This window comes from Parasteatoda tepidariorum, chromosome 3, assembly GCF_982258835.1.
Source record: "Parasteatoda tepidariorum strain Cologne lab strain chromosome 3, Ptep-v5.0, whole genome shotgun sequence".
NCBI lineage: Eukaryota > Metazoa > Arthropoda > Arachnida > Araneae > Theridiidae > Parasteatoda > Parasteatoda tepidariorum.
In genome coordinates, this window is record NC_141757.1 from 51,456,143 (window position 1) to 51,482,579 (window position 26,437).

General features: G+C 26.2%; 1 protein-coding gene across 2 annotated transcripts; it reads right to left on the bottom strand.

Annotated features, from left to right (window-relative positions):
* Positions 1-2,663: 2,663 nt before the first annotated feature.
* Positions 2,664-26,424, bottom strand: Pdk1 (Phosphoinositide-dependent kinase 1). 2 transcript variants are annotated; one of them, XM_016051105.3, is made up of 14 exons: positions 26,255-26,424; positions 23,421-23,582; positions 21,723-21,765; positions 20,442-20,588; positions 18,939-19,083; positions 17,053-17,150; positions 16,876-16,969; positions 16,429-16,497; positions 16,241-16,337; positions 12,447-12,623; positions 9,627-9,863; positions 8,854-8,951; positions 6,981-7,035; positions 2,664-6,232 (listed from the first exon to the last, which is right to left on the bottom strand). In XM_016051105.3, exons 1-14 carry the CDS (start codon positions 26,270-26,272, stop codon positions 6,131-6,133), a joined length of 1,542 nt encoding a protein of 513 aa, XP_015906591.1. In that variant the 5' UTR covers positions 26,273-26,424; the 3' UTR covers positions 2,664-6,130. The 2 variants fall into 2 exon arrangements, with proteins under 2 accessions (XP_015906591.1, XP_015906592.1); XM_016051106.3 differs by having other exon boundaries at positions 2,664-5,130; positions 26,255-26,409.
* Between the last annotated feature and the right edge of the window lie 13 nt (positions 26,425-26,437).

Below are 26,437 nucleotides of genomic sequence, written 5' to 3' on the forward strand. Positions count from 1 at the left end.
GGGATGGCACCCCCGCTTCGGTAGCCCAACGACCTGCGCGCGAACATAGTTGTTTGGTAGCTGTTGAGTAGAAGTCCTTTTTTGCTAAAAAAGTTTTTTACGGTTCGTTTGTAACGGAAAAAAAGTGGTAAGGCTTACAATATGTAAAAACATACTAAAAATGTTTTGAAATGTAGATGCAATTAGAAAATCAGTTTTAAAATATTTTTAATTCTTTTTGTTTAATATTTTCTGTTCCAGTATTTGATAATGCAAGTTAGTAAGAAATTGTTTTTGCCAAGCATGCCAAAATACCACCAAAGAATAACTACTGCCTAATCTTAATATTCTAAATTGCTAAGGACAAGAAAAAATTTTGAAAACAGAATAAAACAAATTTATGTTATCCCATGGTAGCAGAATTTATGGAGTGAATCTGCAATACTATCTTCATAACTTCAGATTTGTCTGTGATCTCAACACAGTCAAAGATTGAATATACTATATTAAAGTTTTAGTTCAATCTAACATACATGTAGCAACATTAACAAATATAAGGTACAGTGCACTCCCGATTATCCGGGTTAACCACCGGGACGGGTCGCACGGACAATCGAAAAACACGGATAATCCGAAAACTCCTTTTTATTGAAGAAAAAATGAACATGAGTACACAAAATATAAAAATTACTTACATTTGCATGCTGTATAACATCAGATTAGGAATTTAACATTTACAGCTTAAAAAAATGTGCAATGCGTCTTTCCTTCTGCTGTTTGTTCATCTCTTGCCGTATATTGACGCATATTTTACGTACCGTAGTAATGTCACCGTAATCAAATCCTCGTTCTCCCATATAATCAATCTAATAAAGTTTCCACAGATTGTAGAGCAGCAGAATCAGGAATTGTATTTCCCTCATTTATTACATCTTCTGCATCATCACTATTTGATTTAGCAACACAGTTAGTAACAATTTCCTCATCTGTTAAATACTGGATGTCAAGCTCACATACATCACTTTGAAACGAATTTTCCTCATCAAGAAACCTTCGATTTCTTTGCCTTGTTCAAAAATACTGTTATCATATTCTTCAATATCTGAAGAAGATTGTTCATCAAGCGATCTTTCTCCACGATCGTGATAACGTAGACTTTGACCATGATATTCCATATACTGCATCCAATTATGAATATTGATTTCAAATATTGTTATAACTTCATTGCAGTGATTATTATCAATAAAAACATTAGATTCATATTCTGTTAATAAATGGCGAGACTGATTTGACAAGATTTCTATTCATATATTTTACATGCATCATAATCTTGAAATTGTTTCTCTTTAAAAAAAATTTTGTGACTCCGAAAGGAGCACGGATAAACCGCAAACCGGATAATCCGCACACGGATAATCGAGAGTGTACTGTACTTAAGAATTACACTTAAAGATTTCATTTAAATTGAATTTTATAAAATACTAAAAAATGGAATAAGTCCCTATACAGTTAAGCCTATAATTAAATAGAAAAAATTCTTTACTTTTTGTTCCATTTGGTGTTTCTTAAATTTCTGTTCGAATAGTTAAAAAATGTTTTTGAAAGGAGTTTCAGCAATTTTCCTTCCATTTTTTTATTCTTAAAATAAAAACTTAGAGATAAAATCTGCAGATCGTGTAGCGATCCGCAGCTTTCACTGCTATCCTGGAGGGCTTCTGCGATTGAAATGTTACCCATTTATTGGAATAAAAATGTTAATTTGTAAAAAAAAAAGGAGCAGTTTTTGTAAATTAAGATAGTGTTATACCACATTAATTTAAAGTTGAATTAGTTTTATTAATTTAACTCATAACATTGCACTATCTTATAATACTCTACAAATATAAAGTAAATCTTCCATAATACTAATGTATCAGTTTTAATTTTGACTTCATTAATTTAACTAAAAAATTAGCAACCCTGTATAAAAAGAGCAACAGTTGTTGCATTAGAAAAAGAAAAAAAAATTGCTCATGAAACTATCAACGACATTCCTTGAATATTAAATTACTGGTCATTTGAGATGGGTTTTTCTGAAAAACCAAATTTATAAAACACCTTATTGTCTCTAGCTTCCTTTATAATTTTTTGAAAGGAAATAAGAAAACAATGGTGAGAATGATAATAAAATAAACTAAAGATAAAAAATTGGGAGAATAATATGTGAAGAGATAATTTTTTTTGTCGATTTGTTTTCTTTTTCATAATAAATTATATCGATTTTCTCATATTTTAGTTTGATTGATTTAGCTTATATTATTAAATGTTTCCATAATTTCTAGCTTGTGTTAAAACTTTTCAATAATACCAGAGAAATTTTTTACATTAGTCAATAAAACTTTTAATTCATTTTTTTGTAAGATTTTATCACGGTGAACTCATATATGCAATGTCAAGTAGTGTGACACAAAATTTTTTATTTATATAAGTATTTCAAAAAATCTAAAAAAAATTAGCTGAAAAAAAAAACAACTTTTAACATATCACCATATTTAGTTAACTTTTAATTATTACTGAATTTCTGATTTTGAATGCAATAAATAAATACATTTTATTTAATGTTAAATGCTTCAAGATAAGTCTAATTATTTATTAATTAAATAAATAAAAAAAATAAAAGATACAGACAAAAAAATACAAACCAATTCAAAATATTAATGTACTGATTTATTCTTCAAACAGGAACAGGAGAATTACGGATCTCTATATACATAAGAAGACATTTTAAAATAGCAAATAAGTATTTTTAAAACTACATAGTCTATAACAGACAGATTTTGTGATAACCGATACATTACATAGCTTTGCAGATGAAAGGAAACACAACAAAGCTTAAGTGAAATACATAAATTAGAAATGAAAACTAATTTCTCATATGAGAAATCAACTAATAAAAAAGAATTCAATAAATATTTTTAATCAAAAATAATAAATAAAATCACATGGTGTTCAAGTTTTTTTTTAAATCATAAAATAATATCAATAACATCATAAAAAAAAAACAGAACTAAAATGTAAACATCTGATTTCAGATTTGTTAGCACAGAATAAAATCAACTTTATATTGAATCACACTTATAGTTTATTTGTATGCATATTAACAGTTTATTTAACAAATGAAAAAAGACAAATATATTTAAGAGTTTGTCATTTTTATAAAATAATAAATTAACAGGAGAATATAAGCAAAACATTACACAAACATTATTAATATAGAAACTTGAGTTTAAAGGTATTAATTTAAGTATTTCAGTTAAATATTAAAGGGAAGTCACAGTTACAACATAGGTTATTGTTTCAAATAAACAAAATAAATTTTAAACATTACAGAAAATAACACACCTTTGACAGAACTTATTTATTTTCAAAGTAAGGTTCAATCCAGGAAAAAAATATAGAGTGAAAGAAAAGGAAAACAATTTCTAATCTATTTATGGATTAGCAGGAAAACTAAGCACCCAAAAATAAAAAAACTTACATTTTTATAATTTCTTTCAATGCTATTTAAAGAACAGTAAAAATATTTTGTTTACTTTTGAAAAACTTCATTGCATAAAGGTTCAGAGAAATAAAAATATTTTTAAATTTCTAAAATGTAATTCATTAAAGCATACAGTAAACAGTCATAAATTCAAAATTTTATAGCTTTACAAACAAGAGAAATAAGTTCCACAGATAAAGAAGAGTTCTGTTCTAGCCTATGAAAATTATTATTAAAAAAGGGGGGAAAATCATTTTAATAAAAACATATAATTAGAAACATTTTTTTTTATTTAATTAACTGAAGTATTTCCTAAAGTACAATAACAGTCAGCATAATTTAATAACCCTTCTTGAAAATTAGTTTACAATTTTCGACAAATGTGTTTCAATCTAGCTTTTGCATCAAGTGATAGATAGCATTTGTTCAAGCATCATTATTTCAAGAAAGGTGAAACATTAGTTTCCATTTATATTATAATGATTTCTAATATATTAACAACTGATGAAAAATTTGTATTAAACTGGATAGCAAAAACTTAAAAAAAATTTCAGCAATTAAAAAAAACAACAACAAAAAAAAAACATTCATATTCCGAAAAGTAAATATTCCAACTGATTTTAATTTCATAATTATAAATAAAAAATTAATCTTTTAAAGAACCCATTACCTTCATTTAAAATTAAAAAGGATACTCAGAAATACAGTTTCATAATATAAATCTTAAAAATATTTGACGGTAAGAAACATAAGGGTAATTTTTAAGATGATTTTTCCATAAATGTTCCAGCTATCACTATTTTTATTAAAATGCTATTCCAAAACAAATTTTACAGCTTTCTGCATAATTTAATTATTCTATATCAAAAATGGTTTAGTTTATCACAATGCATACATTATAAAAATAAGAAACATAATATTTTTGTTTTTATTCAAAACAACAATTCCCACTTTTATTTGATGAAAATAAACATGCCAGTTTATCTGAATTTCAAGCATTTTTAAAAATACTTTCAAAGTAAGAGAACTTAATAAGAAAGTACCTGTATAAGTAGACACGACTATTTATTAATTTATCATACATAAAAAAAATTCATAATTAAATGCTATTAAATATATCTTTCTTTCTCTATTCATTGTGGATGAGAAAAATGCAAAATATTCTTACTGTTTTTATTTACAGATAACAACTGGAGATTAAAAGTTTTCATTGTAATTTCTATTGCTGATTTATCTGAAAAAAATTATTATTCGTTGTAACATTCGTTAAGATAGTGACAAATGTTAACCAAATTATTTTAAGTATAAGACAAATCACAGTGGAGAAAGTATCGAAACACTAAAAAATAAATAAATGATACAAAATACTTAAATGAAGAAGTTACTATACACACACTCATTTTAGAGTACCAGCTCTTAGTAACATGTCACAGATGAAAATTTAGAAGGAAAAATGCTAACGACCTCTTTTAAATGTACAAAATTAATGTTTCAACAAATTTGAAAATAATTTCTATAAAACTCCATGGTTATGAGCCTTGGGCATACGTTGCCCTACGAACATCTTCTATTGCAGACACCCATTTCAAGGCAAATCCTTCAGGATCTTCTAAATAGTATGTACGATTTGGCTGTAAGGAATAATAAAACCTATCAGAAATATTTAGTAATATAAAAAAACCACACACAAACCTTATGGAAATGTTTTTTTACATTGTCTAAAATTTTGATAATTAATTTTATGCTAATCAAAAAGCTCTAAGGGAAGTCAAAAATTGACAGTTTTCAACATATAGCCATTGTGTACCACAAGTAGATACTTTTTATATGTACATAGCAATATTTATCCTATATATTCAAATCATAGCAATATTTATCCTATATATTCAGCCTATGGATTTAAATAGGAAAACTTTATGAATTGGTTTTAAAGTATAAATAATTTAAAAAATAATCTAGACAAGTTAGTTTTAGAAATGTTAATAAATTATAATTAATTCATATTAGTTATATTTTACTAAACATTTTAGAAAACTTGGTCACAATGAAAAGTAGATTTGCCTCACTACACGCAGGTGGGAGTGTAAAATGACTATATAACTCAAAATCAGTCCATGTTAGTGTTTTGTGTGAACGGAAGCTTTTGATTAGTAACATATCAAAATTTTAGACAATTCAATGCAGTTTCTTATGTAAAAAGCTAGATATAATTTTGCAAACAGTTGTCTTATAGGATACAACAGATGATACACTATCAATATAAGTGAAAATAAATGTATCAAAACACTGTAAATTCACTGAATATTGTGGTAATTTTAATTTACTTATATTCCTTATAATTCTTTTCTTTAAATCACAAATTTTAAAATTTTGTATGCATAGAATATTTTCTTCTTAATTTAGCTGTGAAAAAAATAAAAAGAGTAAGGCTTCTAGAGAAGTTTGACTGTTAAAAGATTTAGCATTTTTTTCCAACGTATGAACTCATGTTACTAAGAGAACTAGCTTTTAAAAACATGCTATCAAGAAAAACACTTCGTAATAACATGTTATCCAATGAAAAATATAAATCCAAGGAAGAGTAACACAGATCCAAACAATTTTGAAAATTGTTTCTATGAAAATCTATAGTTAAGAGCCTTGGGCATAAATAGCTCTACGCATGTCTTCTATAGCTTCTACCCATTGTGGTGCACTTTTGTGAGGATCTATTAAATAATATGTACGATTAGGCTGAAAAGAATAAAATATTTAATTATGACCTTTTTATATTTGAAAAAAAGTATATATATGTACAGAAATAAAGGAAAAGCAAAAAAGGTTACGGTGGTATCCTACTTTATTAGGTTAGTAATGTTATGTTTCAAAATTTGCGATTAAAATTTCGTTACGGAATGAAATTAGTTGAGTTTTAAAATATTAGATGTCTGAAAATATCGATATTACTCTTAACAATAAAAACTAAAATAGCAAAAGCTGAAAATGAAATGAAGTCTATAAAAGATTGAAGAAATCTTTAATCTTAAAGAATGTCAAACATTGACTTTTCATCAAGTATTTTTTACCTGTTGTGGGTAGTAATGAGAATTACCAATATTGTTTTGTTTAAAATAAAATTAAAAAAAAAAAAAAAAGGGTCTGTAAAGTAAGTTTCACAAAATGGAGTTACGTGGTACTAGAAAAGATGTTCTCTGAATATTTCTATAAAAGATTGACATTATTATAAAAATAGGCTATTGTAGAAGGTTTTCCTTGCTTTAAAAACTTTACAATTGATTTCAAGGGATGGAAATTGAAGTAAAATTATTGTTGTACTTTACCTAACACTTAACATTTTCAATTAAAATTTCCAACTTCTTTTACAACAATAATTTCATTTTTTGATTTATTTATGTAGGTATTAATTATTTAAAATTCAGTTATTTTAAGAATAAAATTTTAAAATAAGATCATATAAATATGGAAGAAAATTTTTACTTACAGTGTGGACAAAGAAAATTTTAAAATTCTTTGATTCAGGTCGAAGTTCAGGTGACCTGCAATAAGAGGAGTAAAACTTAACAATTATAATTATAATATAAACAATCTTTATTCAAATCCATATAAATGTTAAAAAAACTAATTTAATTTATCAATTATTTGAAATAGTTAGTTTGAGTTTAAAGCACTAATTGCAATTAAGGAAACAATAAAAATAGAGACTGAAACAAAGTTTATAAGTTTCAAGATGATTACATTTTGTTTTTAATAAAGTTCAATAAGCATGTTAGGAATAGAGATTAAAGTTTTTAACAAATATTAGATTAACAAAAAATATAAAATAAGGAATACAAAAATTTGTTATTAAAAAAGCTGAATAAGCAAAAAAACAAAAATTAAAACCTTTTACAAAGATTAGAACAATAATAAAATGATTTAAGGAGAAAACTTCTAAGGATTGATTTAAGGAGGAACTTCTTTAAAAATTATTTTAAAAATTTTTTTTTTAAAAAAAGAAACAAACTATATAATGGTTTCAAAAATATATAGATCCACAATTTTTTTAGACAACAGAATATGCTTGTTTTAGATAATAATTTTAATATGATATGATAAAACTCTTACAATAATTTCAGCTGTCATCTTCATAATTTTTTATTTTAAAAAAGAGAGAGAAGCAGGACACCACTGAGAAAATACTCCAAAAATAGTTGCTTCATATATGAAATATAGTTTTCGTAATAGTTGCCAAAAGCACAAAATAGTTCCCCTTCCCTAACATATTCTTACAATATTTATACTTTAATGATATAAAATAATCCAAATAATGTATTATTTCCTCAAATAAAGTGTTCTGAATCTGTTCTTATGCAATATATGTAAAATTTGAATACTTTACAAACACCAATTTTCATTACACAATATTTTGCTTATTTACTTTTCTTTTCAATTTTTGGATTATAGTAAAATAAGTTTAACCTGAATGTTAACCATCATATTGTGGATGGGAAAAGATAGTAATGATGCAATCAAAGAAATCTTAAGACTAGTATCAAAAATAAATAAAATGGAAACCTGCAGAAAAGTGCCAATCCAGGAGTTGAATTTATATTTATAAAGTTTAGTATGAAAGGGCAGGTTGGAGGTTGGGGAAAAACAGAATAGTTGACCTCAATTTTAATTACACAAAATAAGGTATATATGTGTCCTGCATGAATAGTAAAATATGTCATTTAAAGGTAATTTTCAATAAATATTACTAGGAATTAATAAAAAAAATACAAAGGCAATCTTGTTAAACTTGATTGTAAATTAAATTAAATATGACAGTAATGTGAAGAAATGGTTAGTAGTCGAAATTACACAAATTAAAATATGATACAACTAAAAGGTGTGACAGAAATAAAATTACGAGTTATTTTTTTAAGTAGTGAATTAGTACAAAAAATCGCTGATTTTTTGCAACTTACTGCAGAATTATCATTTTTGCATATATTTCTGCAAAATTAACATTTTCTTTAAAATAGTCGTTTGTAATTATTTTTTTAGTTGTAAAAGGTGAAAATACTGGGAGAAAATAAAATTTTTTAAAAATTATTATAGTGCTGATTAAAAATAATTAAAAAAAATGCTTAGTGAATTTCCATCATTAAAGTTTATGCTGTGGGCACCATACTTTCATTGTAAAAAAAAAAAAAAAAAAAAAAAATGTGAGTTATTATGTAAAACGTTATAGTTTTTGTCGATTCCACACTCCTACAATTCATGTTAAAAAGAGATATTTAATAAATGGAAAAAAAACTTATTAGTGACTTTTAGAACATCTAACAAATGTTATTCGGTGAATTGTCAACATCTCTCTAAAGTGCACATACCATGGTATTTCACCTTTAAGTACAAAACTAGCCGGATCAACATAGTATAAATGTGGACCAGTTGTTAAAAGTAGCATTCGTCTTCGAGCAAACAGTCCCTAAATAAGAAAAAAAACAAGAACATATGAAAATAATTATATTATTTATTTTTATGATATATTAAGCTATAGCATAATATTATGACATTATCTGCTAGATGTAATATGTTTTAAGTTGTGATTCATTTGTTTAAATTTTTTTTGTTATAGGAGATGCATAGGCACAGGGGAAAGAAACACACTACCAGTAGCAAAACTACTGTAGTCGCCACTTTTTTCATAGTCAGTAGTGTACTGCACCACTTTCAAGAAGAAGTAGGGTTATGAGCAGTGCGGAACAAATAATAATAATAATAATAGTATTTGTAGCAATTTTGGACAACTACTTTTAATAGTTTAGTAAAGAAGCAAAAGTCCAAATGAAAAATTCTCTAAAAACAGAGATTTGATGAAAAGATCAGGGTCTATTTTGGGCTACTACGTCAAAGAATTTCTCCTTTAACTATTTGCAAATAAAAAATTAATACAAATAAAAACATGGATAAATTAAAATTCTACTTGGATAAAAAAAATCTAATATTAAAAAAATATTTATTATTTGGGAGAAACTAAGCACGCGACTTTACACAATACAATATTTTCCAGAATATATTAACATTAGATGGAACACTTAAATTAGCCCAAAAGCAACTTTTAAAACAATTACAAATGAATAGAATTAAATAATCTACGCACCTTTCTTTTCTCGACTATACCCTGTTTTAAAATGAGATTGCCTTGAACAAATTTATGATACTCATTATGCTTTTCTTGCTCTTCTAACCTCTTGGTCATTTCCTCTGGTGATATATCTAAAATTGAAGGTCTCTGGACAGGTCTTGCAGCAGCTTCTACAGTTTCCTCATCCAGCTGTAAGCCAAAAAGTCTTGTCATTTGTTTGTCATCTAAGCCAGGCACTATATTATCTGGAACCTAGAAATTAAAATAACTTTGATACAAGCAGATACGAAGGGATTATAAGATATTTGAGAAACATTCTGAGGTTGCTTATACACCAAGAATATGAATAAAAAATTAGTCAAAACTAAATATTTTGAATAAGTTATAATCTAAATTATGTTCCTGAATGGAAGATTAAAAAATGCTCAATTCAATATTTTAATTATAAATTCAGAAATAAGTTTTACAGCAATAACTTACAAACAGAAAGAAAAGAAAAAAGCTTGAGAAAGATTTTTGGTGCTATAAATGTGGATGCCTTATAGAGACAATGGCATAGTTTTGAACTATATAAGCTATTCAAGCAAGCTGATATCAACAAATACATCAAAATAAGTTGCTTAAAGCTTGCGGGTCACATCTGTCGAATGGACTCTTCTTCATAGACATTTATGATCTTCAATTGCAAACCAATTGGAGGGAGCTAGAGTTAGAGGTAGGCCTAACAGCAGATAGCTTGACTGTGTTGAAGAGGAATTCAAAATCCTAAGAATTACTAACTGGAGAACAATTGCAAAGAAAAGGGAAGGCTCTGGCCCACAAAGAACTGTCATGCCACTAGAAGAAGAAAAATTTCTATGCTTTTTTTATTTCACAAACAAAATGATTTAGTATTGTTATGCAAATTGGATTGGAAGATTTCTTCATAAAAGCCAGCAAACTTGAAAAGAATTAAACATACGGATGCATTCCTTAAGTAAAAAAGATTATTTCAAAACGAAAAGACATAGAAAGAAATCAACAATCTAGGCTCTACCGCCTTTCTTTAGAAATTAAGTTCATACTCAAGCTGCTTCCTAACATTCCAGTATTAAAATTTTCGAGAATTTATTGTCATGATGATGTAGCTTGATTTTTGACAGAATAAATATTGCATTTGTGCCATTAATTATTTCTATCAAACAAAACAGGAAGAATATTATTCAAAGATTTCATTTATCATGATTTTCTTTAACAGATCAAGCAATAAACTGCAGATAAAATTACAATAAGTTAAAAATTTTAATATTTAAATTAGTAAAAATAAATATCTGAAAAATCAGTGAGTAAATTTAAAATCATGTTTAAAAAGCATATATATAAAAGTATATATAGTCAACCCATTCATCCTCATGTTTTTTCATCTTGTTTATCTAGTCATGTCGCAAATGTTGTTCATATAATATTAACAATATCAGCTTAGATCATTTCTGAAACTAAAAAATTCTTGCCTCTAACGTTCAGAAATTTTACCAACATTTGAAGAAAAAATTAAGTTATTCACCGCAAACAATTAGATTAGAAGCATGCATCACTTGTCTACAAAGCCACAGTTTGCCCGCTCCCCTTTAAGTAAAATTTACACAGAGACTAAATCTCACCTCGATGGAAGGTTTTTACTCTAGATATTCATATTAAACTGAATAACAACATTTTTTAAAACAATTTACAGTTCTTCTAAAACTATTTCTGTATTTAATTACTCAGGGAAAGGTCTAAAAGTTTAGGACCATGTTACATAAAAACTGTATATCTATGAATTGATTTTGTTTCTGCCATAAGTCTTCTTTCATAGAATATTAGATACTAGTCTAGTTTCGGCGAAGGCAGTATATAACCTTGAAAGTTGTGTACATTTTCTGTTTAATGCAACTTTTAGATCACACCAAATGTACTCCATATATATGTTAATTTTTTCAGATACTAATCATTAGAATGTATTGACAGAAATATATAACTTTGTTCGTCACTGTTGATGTAAGTAGATTTTGAAAGTCAAAGTCTAAGAAAAGAGATTTGAAGATTTTCGAACCTTTTACTTTTGATGTAAAAGTCCACTAAAAGCAATTATGTCTTAATAGTTAGTGAAGAAGTAGTAGGATATAAAATACCACGGCGTGGTTCATTTATTTCACAAAAAGTATTACCACATGTAAATATATTTGTTTTTCTCCAAATATATAGAGACAAAAAATGTCCCCACAGAAAATTTTTTTGCTTTCACAAAAATCAAAAAAATATGTGTTTAATAGTTTTATATAATAAAGAACATATCCGGAAAGTTTCAGCAAAATCAAATCTGTCAAGTATCTAACCATGGCTGATTTTTAAAAACAATGGCTCTTAAACCAAAATTTCTGTATATTTCTTAAACCAAAATTTCTGTATATTTTAAACAGATTTCTTTTACATTGTAAATAGTTTTGCAGGAAGAACATAATTTTTTACATTTATTATAAATTTTTTAATTTTCCAAATCTACTTCTTTATTACTCATCTTTATAGTCCTTTTCCTAATTTATGTTGACCTGTCTCTTTCCGTTACCTATCATTCACAATGAATGATACCATGCGAAGCAAACAATCAAGGGTCTACTGTAATAATTTTTCATCATATTATTTTTAGAATAATATTTTATTATTGGAGTTTGACATATGTTTATATTATAAAAAGGAAGAAAAAAAAAGAAGAAAAAAACTAGCTAATGTCATATTTTATATTCAAAACAGGTTTATAACAAATAAATATAACAAACTGTATGAACTACTTAGAAAATAAAATATCAATTAATGTACTTGATATTGGCTCCTTAATTCTTCATTACTAGAAGTTCCTGGTAAATATGGAAGTATTCTAGGGGGATTACGCTCATGTAAATTTTCCCAAGGAATATCACAAAGGAAAGGATGGTTTCGAATGGAAGGATAGCCATTTGTATCATTTGAACCAATACGTTGAGATGGCTCTAGGACCTATAAAAAATGGAACTCATTAATTCTTGCATGGCAAATATGTCAGACATTTAAAAAAAGTTCACAACTAGTTCTTCTTGAAATATATAAATTACAACAAATATAGGGAAGAGGAGGGCTAATATGGACATTTTTTACACATTTGTCAAAAAACTTTATTAAATGTAATTTTACTAGAAGTATTTTTAACAATAATATGGATGTTTTATTGCATTCTGATTTATATCCAAACAAAAAAAAGTTGCTTAGTTTTTCAGAATAATTTTTTAAAAAAAAAGGCTGTTTTAGTCCACACTAGCCCCAGTACACAGAGCTGTGGATAAATTTGTTTAGTCATTTTTTACAACTCAAAAAGGTAAATCTAAAGCCAAAATGAATTTAATTTGAATCAAAGCCTTATTGGATATTAAATATTGACTTAGATTAATTAAAATACCAGTTTATAACAGAGCATTTTACCATATTAAGAAAGACATTTTGATTGCAAATGAATACATTTTAAAACCATTATTCAATTTAGTTTATTTGAAAAATATTTTGTTATTTTTTATTTATATTTGTACAAAGAATTGAGTTGTCAACTTTAAATGTTTATTGAGACGCAAGCCTGATAATTCTACCAGTCACTTGCGATGGAAGTTTGTAGACTATTTCTTCGCTTAAAAACTGAGATTTTTCTTCTTTCTTTTTCATGAAAAAAAAAAAAAAAAAAAGATCATCTTTATTTCTTAAAAATTTAACATCACAATCTCTAAATCTACAAACAACTTTCATTCCACCAACATAATGCATAATACTGTTTTTTAGTTCCCTTTCTGAAAAAAAAAGAAGAAAAAACTTGTTTAGCACGAATTTGTTAAATTCTATTGATTCAGTGCTGTCAAGAAGTTTCAATTTATTTACATCAATCTGATATGCCTTGGATTTAAAAATAAAAAATAAAGTTGCTAACTAATAAATGAAAAAATTCATTTAAAGCATGCCCACACAAATCAGACCGTTATGTATATGTTAATAAAAGAGAAAATAAAAAATTTGCAAGTTACTTATGTAAGTTTTTTTTCTTTTTTTTTCTTTAAAGAATATGAAGGACAATTTTTTTAAAATAACATGCATATGAAATTAAGTTAGCTTAAATATTGTACAAACAGTTCCTAATTTTTCTCTGTTAAAGGACTTCGTAAAGGTGCTAAAATTTGCAAAATAAACAAAAAAAACTTGTTTATACACTTGTTTGCAAAAAAAAATTTTTAATTTTCAAAAAGTAAAACATATTGCACAATGTTTTAGAACTGTAATTTTTAGTAAATTATAGCAAAAATAGTTTTTCTTAATTGATTTATTATCAAATTAGGTTAATTCACAATACGTATATTTTTTCTCTAACTGATAAACATTTATTGATACTATGAGAAAAATTGCAATACACGTAGAAAAAAATGATTTTAAAATTCCTTGTCTGCTTTTGGGATATAACTATATGCAGCCATTATTCAGTATTCAGCCCCTTTTGACAAATATTTGGCTGGCCGAATATTCAGCAAAGCAGCAAAGTATTACTTGGAAAATTATTTCTTGATAAATTTGCTTTAGGGGGAAATTTTAATAGATTTAATAGGGAATAGCCTAAAATCGTATTTTTAATTATACATTATTAAAATTAATAATTTTTACATACAATTGTCATGTTCTGAAATTTAGTAATTTATGTTCTGAAAGATGCATGGAAAAGCAAAATTTGAAGAATCGAAATTAAATTACTTTATACTGAACCACGAGTTTGGTAAGGCTGATTTTTTTTCCTTTTTTAAATTATATTCAGGTAAATCAATTTCATTGTTTTTGCTTTAAATTATAGCGAAGCATGTTAATGAAAAGTTTCTAATTAACTCAGTTCTTTCATTATCCTTTTTTTATTGTACAGTAAGACAGATAGCTGGTAACATAGAAAACTGTGATTCTCAATGTTTAAGTTATATTTTTGAACCAAGAACAATATCGTTCTGTTTGACTTTTTATTTATTAAGTTTTCTTTTTATCAGAGTTTTCATTATGACAGCATTTTTTAAAGAGCACTTTTAATGGACAATATTCTCTTAAGGTCACTTTTTTCTAAAGATACAGCAAAGTGAAAAAGTCAAATTGAGATTTTTAGGATTATATCTTTCAATTAAAAATTAATAAAATTTTTTACTTTGGTTTATACAGTGTTTTCACTACAGCGCGAGAATTTCGCATATTTTTTTTCTTTCTCGCATTAAGAAATGATTACCGCGAGAAATTCGCGCATTCTATAAATCAATTTCGAAATTCGCGAATTTCTCGCCTTTTAGAAAAAGCTTCGAATTACGCCATTTAGAATAAAATCCGTTTCACTTCCCTTCCTGGATCTTTCATTATCTTCAACATCTGCCCCAAGTTATCTAGCTTCCCTATTTACCAGTATTGTTCAGAACCTTTTGGAACAACAGAACACAACCACGGAACCACTTTCAGAACATATTTCTCTGCAACTCAACCACGTGTTTACGGTAGGTAAGGTTTCTTCATGTAAGACGTTCAAATTTTTTTATGTACTAATGTAAGATAGACAAATACCAAGTAAAGTCGAAATCTTTTATGATGATGCACCAAAAATATTCAATGCTTTAAAAAATAGAAGACGTTAAAAATTTATTAGAATTAAAGAAATGATTTTTTTTCAAGAGTTTTTGTGTTTTTTTTTAGTTTTTAGAAATCTCACTTAACTTTTTGAAATCTCACCCTGTTTTTGAGAAAGGGTGAGAAATTCTCACTCATTTTTTTTCTATGATGAAAACACTGTTATATCTAGCTTTTTTTTATTTTTTTAAATAAAATTATGTTTTTATTGTGTCACGGCAGTTAAGGGAGTTTCTATTAGACTTTAATCTTCACTTTTTCTTGAAAATACTGAAATAGGAAAACTGAAACGTTTAGCTTTAAAATTTTCTTTCAAAAATGAAGATTGATTTTTATTTTTTCTGTTTTGCTTTTGTATATAATCTTTGTTTTTTATAGGAGTTTTTATGATAGTGCTGCTTTTTTAAAAACGTGTCTGATAGACATTATCTTCTTTAATGTTTAATAGAAATTTATTTTCTGTTATTTTCTATTTCTGTTCTATTTTCTGTTTCTGTTCTATTTATTTTCAGTTTTGTTTTAGTGAAATATTGATTTTGCATAAGAAGTGAGACAGTATTTTCTCTGTTTAGTATGGCATTATGAGTACATATATATTATGGCATTCATTAAAAAAAATTAACATCATTGTAAAAATTTTAATTGACAGAATACAACCATGTTTAGATTCAAATTTTATAGTATTCAGCTTTAAGTTACACAAATAAGTAGATTCTCTTCAATGATTCTTAAAGGATAGTAAGAGAGAGAGGAAAGACTTATTGATTCTTAAATGTTAGTAAGAGACTTACTAGTGAGTTTCAAAGCAGCGATGTATAATAGATGAAAACAAATTATTTACATTAAAATTTATTAAGATAAATTCAAGCTAAGAATTATATTCAGCAAAATGTTATAATTTATTTTTAAAATATACTGTTTTCTAAAGCAACATAATGAATTTGTAAAATACAAACCAATAACTTCTCGACAAGGTCTTTAGCAGGAGGTAAAAAACCATCTGGGAAATCATATTCTAATTTTGTAATCTTTTGAAATATTAAATATTCATTTCTAAAAAGAAAAAAAAAAATCAAAAAATTTTAAAATTTTCTTTGTAAAAACATTGAATAAATAGTTTAAAGAAAATTCTAATAATACATACGGAGCTCGAAATGGGGGAAGACCTGAGACCATTTGATATACAATACAACCCAAGGCCCATAAATCCACACTGAAAAAAAGTAAAAGTAAGATTAATGCTATTAAGTCAAATTTTTATGCATTTTACTAGGGGAATCTGCACTTTATTTCCTAGTGCTTGTTAAACTAACTGCTTACCTAGTTATTTTTATATAACTTCACAGTACTTAAGCTATCAAACATTTTTCTGATTTAATTACATAATTTACTTGTTGCTTAAATGCAAATAAAAATATTATAGTATAAAAAGCAACTACCTTAAGTTTGCAAAAATTATCCAATAGATAAAGTGTGGAAAAAAAAAAGAAAAATAAATAAATTACTTATAATACAATTTCACAAAATATTAGTAAATGATTAATACTATATTGAACAGAATATTAGGGAACAATTTTAAATTATATTTTACCTGGGAGAAGCACTTTTATCACTCAGCATTTCAGGTGAAACATATTGTGCAGTTCCAACAAATGAATTACTTCTTGTATTTTCACTACTTGAAGCTACAAGTTTAAATAAATAGCCATGATGTATTTTGTCCACTGACACAAAGAATTTTTAAATAAATTAATATACTGAAACTTACAGTCACTATTTTCAGTACTGATGACTTTTGCTGAACCAAAATCAGTTATTTGAATATGCATATTTTCATCTAACAGTATATTTTCTGGTTTTAAATCTCTAAAAAACAAAAAAAGAACAAATTATTTCAAAAGCAAAAGGTGTTTAAGAAATATTTATAAGTGTAAGTTTTTGTTATCAGTAAAAACGTATCACAATAAAAATTAATTACAAAATGCATAATTTCTATTTATTTCATAAGATACATTGAAAATCTATTTCTAACTGTTCATTGAGCATTGGATTTAGTATTTTACAAAGAATTTTAAAATAAATATGATTGTAAGAAGTTAATAAAATACTATAAGCAGCTAAGAGATAGAATAAAAACACTATCAAGTTAAGAGCAAATTCCAAACTAAAACATAGACTAATTTTTTTTTTTTTTTTACAACTAATCACAAATCAATTAAAAACTTTTCGTAGAATAAATTGTATAGAATTTACTTTATTTCATCATTTTGATGCATAAAAATACATGATTTAATATAAAATTTAAATTTGGAAGATTTAGTTTAAGCAAATCAAGTTTATTAACATGAATATTTAATTAAAAATGGCTTAATACCATCTGGAAAACTTAATCAAAATTGGAAAAAGGGCTCATATAACAAATTTTTAATAAATTATTAAAACAGAAATACAGAATAATAAATAAAAAAATAATTTGACTATTACTACAAATTTCAAGTTAACTATATAAAATTTTAAAAGAATTGAATAAAAATATAAGTGCCTAAGAATTGACTCATAGGAAAAAGTCAGGGCTTTGGAGTTGAAGTTAGGTTGATTTTCAGAAAAAAGGAGTCAGAGTAATGAAGTCACTAAAAACACTTAAACTCCGACTTTAGTTTTTGATGGAATTTGAAATGAAATTAAAGTGAATTGAAAAATTTAATGATAAACTGAGTTATTTTTATTTATAAACTTTACATTAATAAATATTTACCCGCTTCCTATTTTATTGGGATATTAATAAATAAATGAAGAAAAAAGAAACTAATAGTTTGCTAGACAACAAGATCTTACTAGGTTAAATACATGTAGATCCAAAACACTGTATTTTGTTGGACGACAAACAAATTTAAAAAACAACGAAAGCCATCAATTAACTTTTACTAAGAATGAAATTATTTTCAGAATAATTGGAATATTCAAATCAAAACAGTTAGACTGTAGACATTGACTGAGTCTCTATCCTCTCTCTCTCTTCCTATAATGAATTAGATTTTGAGAAATATTTGGACAATGAAAATAAAAATAAAGAACCAAGAGACTTTAGATATAAAAATGAAAAAAATACAAACAAATTTCTACACAGCCTTTGAAATAGAGAAATATGATCGCTCTTGCAAGACTCTTCTTGTAGAACTTACAAAAATCCATCCTGAAAAATTAAAAGAAGTAGCCCTAACTGTAACAACTGTTTATCCTACTTAAGTTAATGTGAAAAGACTATTCTCTGGGTCTAAAGTTCATCAATTTGGATCTATTGTCCTCTATCAAAGAAGATCTTGCCCAAGCTAAACTGTTCCTCAGAAATTACTAATGCCAAGTTTTCCCCTTCATCATAAATTCTAACAAATTTAAATAATCTGCTATGTTTAAATTTTTTTTCCGTAGCATCTATTACTTTGTTTATATTTTAAAAAATAAGCTATAACACATGTGCATATGTTTAAACATACATAAGGGAATCAGTTTCAGGATCTTCATGTTTAAATTTCCAGGAGTCAGAGCCAATTATTTTTAATTCGACTCCACAGCCCTGGAAAAATTAAACCTATTCCAATATATAAAGTAATCTTATTTTAGGTTGAAATTATTAATATAAGAAACAGAAATTACCGATGAATGATGTTTAATTTGTGAAGATGCTCGATTGCCAAAACTAATTCTGCTGTGTAAAATTTAGTACATTCTTCATCAAATGAGCCAACTTTTACTATGTACGGTAAAAGTTCTCCATGTTTTGCATAATTCATTACAAAATCTTATTAGTTAAGGAACATAATTTGGTATCTAAATAGCAAAAGTGTTAATAAAATAGATAGATAAAATCTGCAGGTTGAAACAAAAGTATTTTGCAAAAATTTCTCAATTATAGCATTGATTAATCAAGAGATGCCTGATTTTGCTGAAAATTTGAATTTGCATAATATTTTCATGATGTTAAAACAAAAGAGTTATAATAAACTGATACTAAAATTTTATTAATATTTATAATATATAATTTTTTATGAAATCATTTTAAAAAATGCAACAGATACTTAAACAATAAAAATGAATTAATAAATCACTAAATAGTTAAAATAAATGAAAATTCAAAAGTATAATTTTTACAAAATGTTCACTTTATAGAATTCTTGAAATTTTCGAGCTTTGTTTAACATTATACTTATCTTCAGAAAATAATCTTTTTTCTTTTACTGAATTAGATATTAAAAATGCTTTTATTATAAGACTATAAAATTTAAACTTTCATATTATATATATAAAAAAAAGAACAATCAATAATCAATCAAGTTACTTAAATTTAGAGTACAAGGACAATAGCTTTAGAACTAATATATGCCTCTCACATACATCAATTGTTGACAGCTGAATTGGCTGTTGAAATGAATATTCTAAAGAAGTTTTTTGAACTGTAATTCATTATTTTAATTATTTTTTTGCATATAAATTATATTTCAGAATTAGATGTCATATATTCATACACACACATATATATATCTATATTTTTCTTTATTTGGCCCTAGTTTTATAGCTATGCATTAGTTTGTTTCATTTTAAATTTGTCAAATGAAGATAAACACAGCACTGAATTTTATTGCGCTTAGAAGATTTTCACTTCAGAAAGTTTTTGTGTAAATATATATGTAGGCATATACAAATTTGATTCTTAGTGAGAACAAAAAAATTTAAAATAAAAAACATCTTAAAATGATTAAATATGAAATATTTATATTAGAAAATGAATAAAATGAATAAAATATATATAATTAAAGTTAAGAGGTAACATAATAATACTACTAAAACTAATGAAAGCTGTTGAAATATTTTTGAAAACACCTTTAAAATATACTTTAACTTTTAATGCTTAAAGATTGGCTGAAGAAACTTATTAGCAATGCTCTATCTATTATTAAATCAAAAGAAATAATGTTTTAGTCTTTAAATGTTTTAAGTGACCTTGAACAAAATGCCAAATTGAGTTAAAATAAATGCAATCATAAATAGTAAAAATTCCTTTTTAAAATAAGATATTTCTAAATAGAGGCAGCTTATAATAATCTTACAAACATTTTTTTCTAATAAAGTGATTTAAATAATAAATTTATTAAAGGATACATAATCTATCAGCATCTTGAAATGTGCAGTACAATTTAATGAAAAAAGGGCTAGGATGATTATTTAATATGTTCATAATCTGTTTTTCTCTCATAACAGCTTTCTGTTTCTTTTCCCGAAGAATATGCGTCTTTTCACATACCTTAACTGAAAAGAAGAAGGATTAAATTGAAATTTAGTAATTATTAATAATTAAATTATTTATAGAACTAAAAGCTTTATTTAAGGATATCTTTTCAAAACCAAACAAGAAAGATAAAATGATACTAGGAATCCAAATATTTAAAAATATCGTAAATACTAAGTAGTAGCGCTTATAGGCCAGGTCAGCTGGTTTTTATTGGAAAGAACAGCTTTTCTTAAAATAAATATCAGTTTTATTGGTTTTTTAATATTTTATTATACAAAGTTAAGATATATGTATTTAAATTAATTTTATTAATGACAATTCAGTAAAATAATAAAGTAAAATATGTTAACTTTACTTTCTCTTGAGGGCATTTATTCCATAAATAGGTTAATTTTATGATATAATTGTTGCTCCAAATTAGCTTCAAAATCAGATATTTTTGCCTGAAATTGTTCTAAACGCATTTCAATCATGTTCTAATTCACCCAAACTGTACTTTAAATTGAGCTTTTGTATAAAACTGTACATGATTTGTTAGAAGTAATTATTATTATTCATATACTTATGTTGTATTGAATAAGTTGATTTCCCAATAAAGTTAGTTCTGAGTAGCTTAAACTTATTGTTCTTAACTCTTCCAAGGTTACAGTTATTACTTCAAACTATATCAAAAGTGCAAAGTAGCTCCCCCAAATTGTTTATAAGATACTATTTATAAGCAATTCGGGGGAGCAACTTACAGTATAATTAACAATTTTTTTATCCCTTTTATAATATTACAGTTTTTGAAAAATATTAGTTCTAATAAGAGCCAGCTTTTAATTTTAGACAGTATTTTTTAGGTAATTAGAAAAAAAGTTTTATTTTGCCTGGTTAAAATCCTGCCATCAATCCAGCTAAAGTTCCGTCACAACTTGAGATACAACAAGCTGTATTATACAATTTCTTTAAATTAGAGTCAGAGAAAAAAAGATTAAGAGAAAGTTCTTAAAATTATAAAGCAAAAAATAATTGAGAAAACAAAATGAAAAATTGAACTCGAACTAAGAAATCATGAGAAAAGTATAGGGGAAAAAATAAGCTTAAATTTCAAAATAAAATTAAAATCATAGAGTTAATATTAATTATTATTGTAAATACTAATGACTTACTTGCATATTCTTTGTTAGAGTGAATATCTTTTGCCAAATAAACCTACGGATAAAGTTACTAAGCATTAGATAAAAAAATTTCAATAAGTAAAAAGTATAAATTCAAAATCATTACTTAGAAAAGATGAGGATACATGCCTATTTAATTCCGTTTTCAAATTAAAAATAATGTGATAATTATAAATTTTTAAACACCACAGCAAATCAATATTCTGAGTGTCAAATATAAGATTCACAGGTGGCAAAGTGGAGTCATAGTAGAAGAGTTGTTTGACTCTAGTTAGTTATACAGGGTGTGTAGCCAAATCTTTGAATCAAAAATAAGCACTTTTTAAAAAATTTTCAAGCACTTAACAAAAATTTTCAAGCACTCAAAAAATTCATATTCTATCAATGATATTATTGAAAAACAAAAACTTTTTATAAACAGTTTTAGCGTCAAAAAAAACCCAAAAGGAGACGGGCGTAAATCGAAACAATCAGTACTTTCCCATATCACCGAGTGAATTCAACTTGACCCTGAACTCAGAACAAAAGTACCCTTACCCCCTACATCAAAAAAAGTGTTAGAAGTAAAATAAAATAAACAAGAACAAAATTAAAAAGAAAAACATTTAATAAAGATCTGATATTCTCTATCCGAATTGGAGCACTCGGGTTTCGGTTTCAAGTGTGCGCGCATGCGCAAGTCATAACGTGGGTACGACATAGTCCGCGTGAATGATCACGTAGCAAACTCCCCATTTTTCGTGAAATGCATGGGATCCACCAGATATCACTGAAGGGAAGAAAAAAAAATTTCGGAAAAAAAAGCACTTTTTAAAAACGCCAGCTGAAAAAAGCACCTTTAAAAGCTTTTAAAAATGAAATCCCCAAAAAAGCACCTTTAAGTACTTTTTGCAAACGCTACGCACCCTGTTATAAGTAAAGTCTAACAAATTAAAAAAAAAAAGAAGTTTTTGATGTTATAAAACTCATTTAGACAAATATCTATAATTAAATGAACAAAAACATTAATCGAAAGAATATTATAATAATTAAACTCACAACTAATCACATTTGAATGTCTTTGAGACTAAGTTTTGTAGAACAACTGAAAATGAACGCAGAAAAATTTAAAACAAATTATCTTAATAAAAAAGTTATTATTAAGTTATCTTTTAATTCAGAAATTAAATAGCCAAATTTATTTAGCACAGGAAAAAAGTTAATTAAAAAGAAATGTAAATGAATTCAACGTATCATTTGTAATAGTTTTCTAGCTCATTAATAAATATTTATTAAAGAATCTTACGGTACATTTTTTTAAAAATTTTCTCCAGCTATTATATTATAATATGAAGTTTAATTTCATTCAAAATACCTTTACCTTTAATTGTACATAACAAAACAGATATATCATTAATTAATACTTAAGTTTCTGCAAAATTTTGTTCATTTTGGCAGACAAATAAATATTGACTTCATAAAGGAAATCAATAAAAAAATATTACAAATAATTTTTATCACGCTAATTCATGAAAAAGTATGTAATTTAGTTAAAGATATTAATTAAGTCATTATTTTGAAAAATATTAACATGCATTATTATACATTGGAAGATACGGGTGATAATTTAAAAAAAGTAGCATATGTTATGTTGGGAGAATAAAAACACTAGCCACAGAAGATTATAACTATTTTAAAGAAATTAATAACCATAGAAAAAGATCCTTCTCCAATGACTTTCCCAAATCGGAAATCTTTAGCAGATTTCTTCAGAGGAGGTTTAATAGGATTTGGTGGTGCTTGTTCATTCAGAGTAGTAGCACTTGCTGTTCCAGGTGATCCATCCAAATTTTGTATACGACATTCAACAGACTGAAAATATGTGCAAGATTTGACTTTTAACATTGTAGGCGTAAAAAAGATATAACAATCTTCACATAACAAATCAAAAAAATTTTTTTTATTAATTTTAATGACATACAATTTCTAAAATGGTGATTTGAGTTGTTCACTAATTATTTAAATATATTATTTTATATTTGACATAAACTGGAAGTTGGGGAAAATCAACTCAGGTTTTATCACTGCTTATTGATAGCAAATAAAACAAAACTGAAAAATAATACATTATTGGTACAGGTAGAAAAAGTATTTTATCAATATTTAAATGATTTTTAAAATGAAAGAAAACGTGAATTATTTTTTTTAATGTTCTTCTTACTTTAAAATTATCTTTGATTATTATTTTTAACTCTAGCAAAATTTCAATACACATTCTTCCTTTACTAATTCCAAACACCAATTATAATCAAGTTAACATAGGTTTCTAATTCAATGCAAATGCAAGACTAAAGTACTGCACTTTAACAGTTAACAAAACCAGATACTGATATTAAAGTCTCTCTCTCTCTTTTATTTATTATTTCTTGTGTGTGAAAGAACACATAATTCCATAACTTTAATATTAATTTTTTATATTACGGCTTGTAATGAGGTAAACATAAATTTTACTCTTCAAGTTCACCTTATTCTTAATTTTCCCTTCTTGCACGCCAATGCCTGATTATCATTAAAGTTTTAAGATGGATTAACAACACAAACTTTCTCTATGACCTTCTATTTTTGATTCCATAAATAAACCCAATCCAAAACAATACACTGGCCTAAATTATTTCGTTACATACTACCACAATTAGAAAGTAAAATCCCAATTAGAATATTTTTTTAAAATAAAAAAATATTTATCATTTTAGCAATGCAAACTGGGAAGCAATTCTGAAATAGCAGTTTCCAAGCTAGTTGAACTGGAAAGATTTCTGTATCAGCAATAAACAATTGCCAAGTTCAGATGATAACTAGGTACAGACACAAAAGAAACTATATAAAATATCATAGAATGGGAAAAACATGGAGATAAAATTTGTAGCAACATGCAAGCAAGCCACTATATATATATTTTAAAATAGATAGTAAGAATAAAATATTTTTGCACCATAAAGAATGCAGATGATGTTAAACAACATAGTTACAGAAAACCCCAACGCCAGTGAATTAAAATACATAAATGGAATATATACTAAATCTTCTTTTTACATAAAACTTTAGAACAGAACTCAGAGACCAATCATTACTTGGGAAGATTTCTGTATTAATACCTCCACGAAAATATAACTGGACATGTGAAAAACTGGTATACTTGCATATGAAAAAACTAAAAAGACTTTACAGATGGGAATCAAACTCTAATTGCATAACTAGTAGCCATCAACGGGCAAACCATTACATTCTTTATTCAAAATTTGTAAGTACAAATACCCTTTGGAGATGGTAGTTGGCACAATCAGAAAATGATATGGTATATCTCCATTAGGAATTGAATTTTTTTTCTTCTATTTTCAGCATAATAAAAGTTGTGTAAAAAATTGCAAAAGATAAATATGTAAAATTAGATATCGTAGCTAAACTAGATCAGATCAGATATTAAGAACTTTTCTAACAGTTTGGTACCTGAAAGGATGGTTTTTTGAAGGATATTTCCGCATCGTGATCTGTCGTACCAACTATGCAACCATAACGAGTTATGCCTTTAGAGTTGGTCCCTTTCTGTGATTTTTTATAAAATTTCTCGTGGACCTCTACCCGGAAATTGCCAAGACTTGGAAATTATTCTACTACGGGTCACGATATGGAAATCTCCCCGTGGGTATATTCTGCGATCTGTGGAGCCAATTCCAATCACCAAGGTGCCAAATAGATTTCAAAACATGCAAATCTTTTTTAAAAAAAATTTAGATGCTTGTTTGGGGGTGGCTATGAGTTATACCTTTCGAGTTAGCCCATTTCTGTGATGTTTTTTTTCTCTTTCCAATTTCTCAAGGGCCGCTGCCCAGAAGTTGACAATACTTTTCAATAATTTTGCCACAGATCACGATACTGAAACCTCACCCTCCCCGTTTTTCTATGTAGATATGGGGAAGATTTCGGAACTGATACCAGCAACAAAATAATCCCCAAGTTTTTGCGACTTTTTCTACATGGACTCTGCAGTGCATGTGAAAAACAAAAAAAATTACAGGAGCGAATAAACTTGAATGGTATAACCAATAACATTCACCAGACAAAATACTATTAATAGATTATTTCAAATTTTAGCAAATTCGAAAACCCTTTGACACAATGTGGATTGTAGTGTAGTTGGCGCAAACAGGGAAGTAACCCCAAGTGTATTACTGACATAAATTTTCCTAGTATAAATTTCCTATTTTCTTTTTTTAGAAGGAAAGATTAATGAATCCATTCATAGTAGGCAACATTGGTTTTGGGATAACAAATTAGCTTGATTGTCAACGTATAATAAAAATTGAAAATAAAGACTGAAGAGTTTTTAAAGTGTTTGAATTCAAAAATCCATAAATATTTAACAAATTATATCATGCCATGTTTTTATATATAATCATCGTTTATTTACATTGATAAAAATTAAAGGCTCTATTATCTCTTTATTAAAAATCTCAGATCAACCAAGTCAATCAATAGAAACTTACAACTTCCCCGGCACTCATTATTTTTCTTTCAAGAATTGCATTCGAATAAAGAGAAGTATATAAATAAATAAATAAAGAATGATAAAACTTTTAATTAAAAAAAATTACACGAATCAGATAAACAATAACAAAAAAAATCAAAAGCAGCAAACGCTTTGGTGTTGAGTTGTACTGCAACACGTT

What these genes read in the sequence shown, in the direction of transcription:
- Pdk1 (XM_016051105.3), bottom strand. An exon ending in ACCTTGTCGAGAAGTTATTG is followed by an intron (nt 12,624 to 16,240) that starts GTTTGTATTTTA and finishes CATTTTTTATAG; the next exon opens with GTCCTAGAGCCATCTCAACG. An exon ending in GTATAGTCGAGAAAAGAAAG is followed by an intron (nt 8,952 to 9,626) that starts GTGCGTAGATTA and finishes TTTCTTATTTAG; the next exon opens with GGACTGTTTGCTCGAAGACG.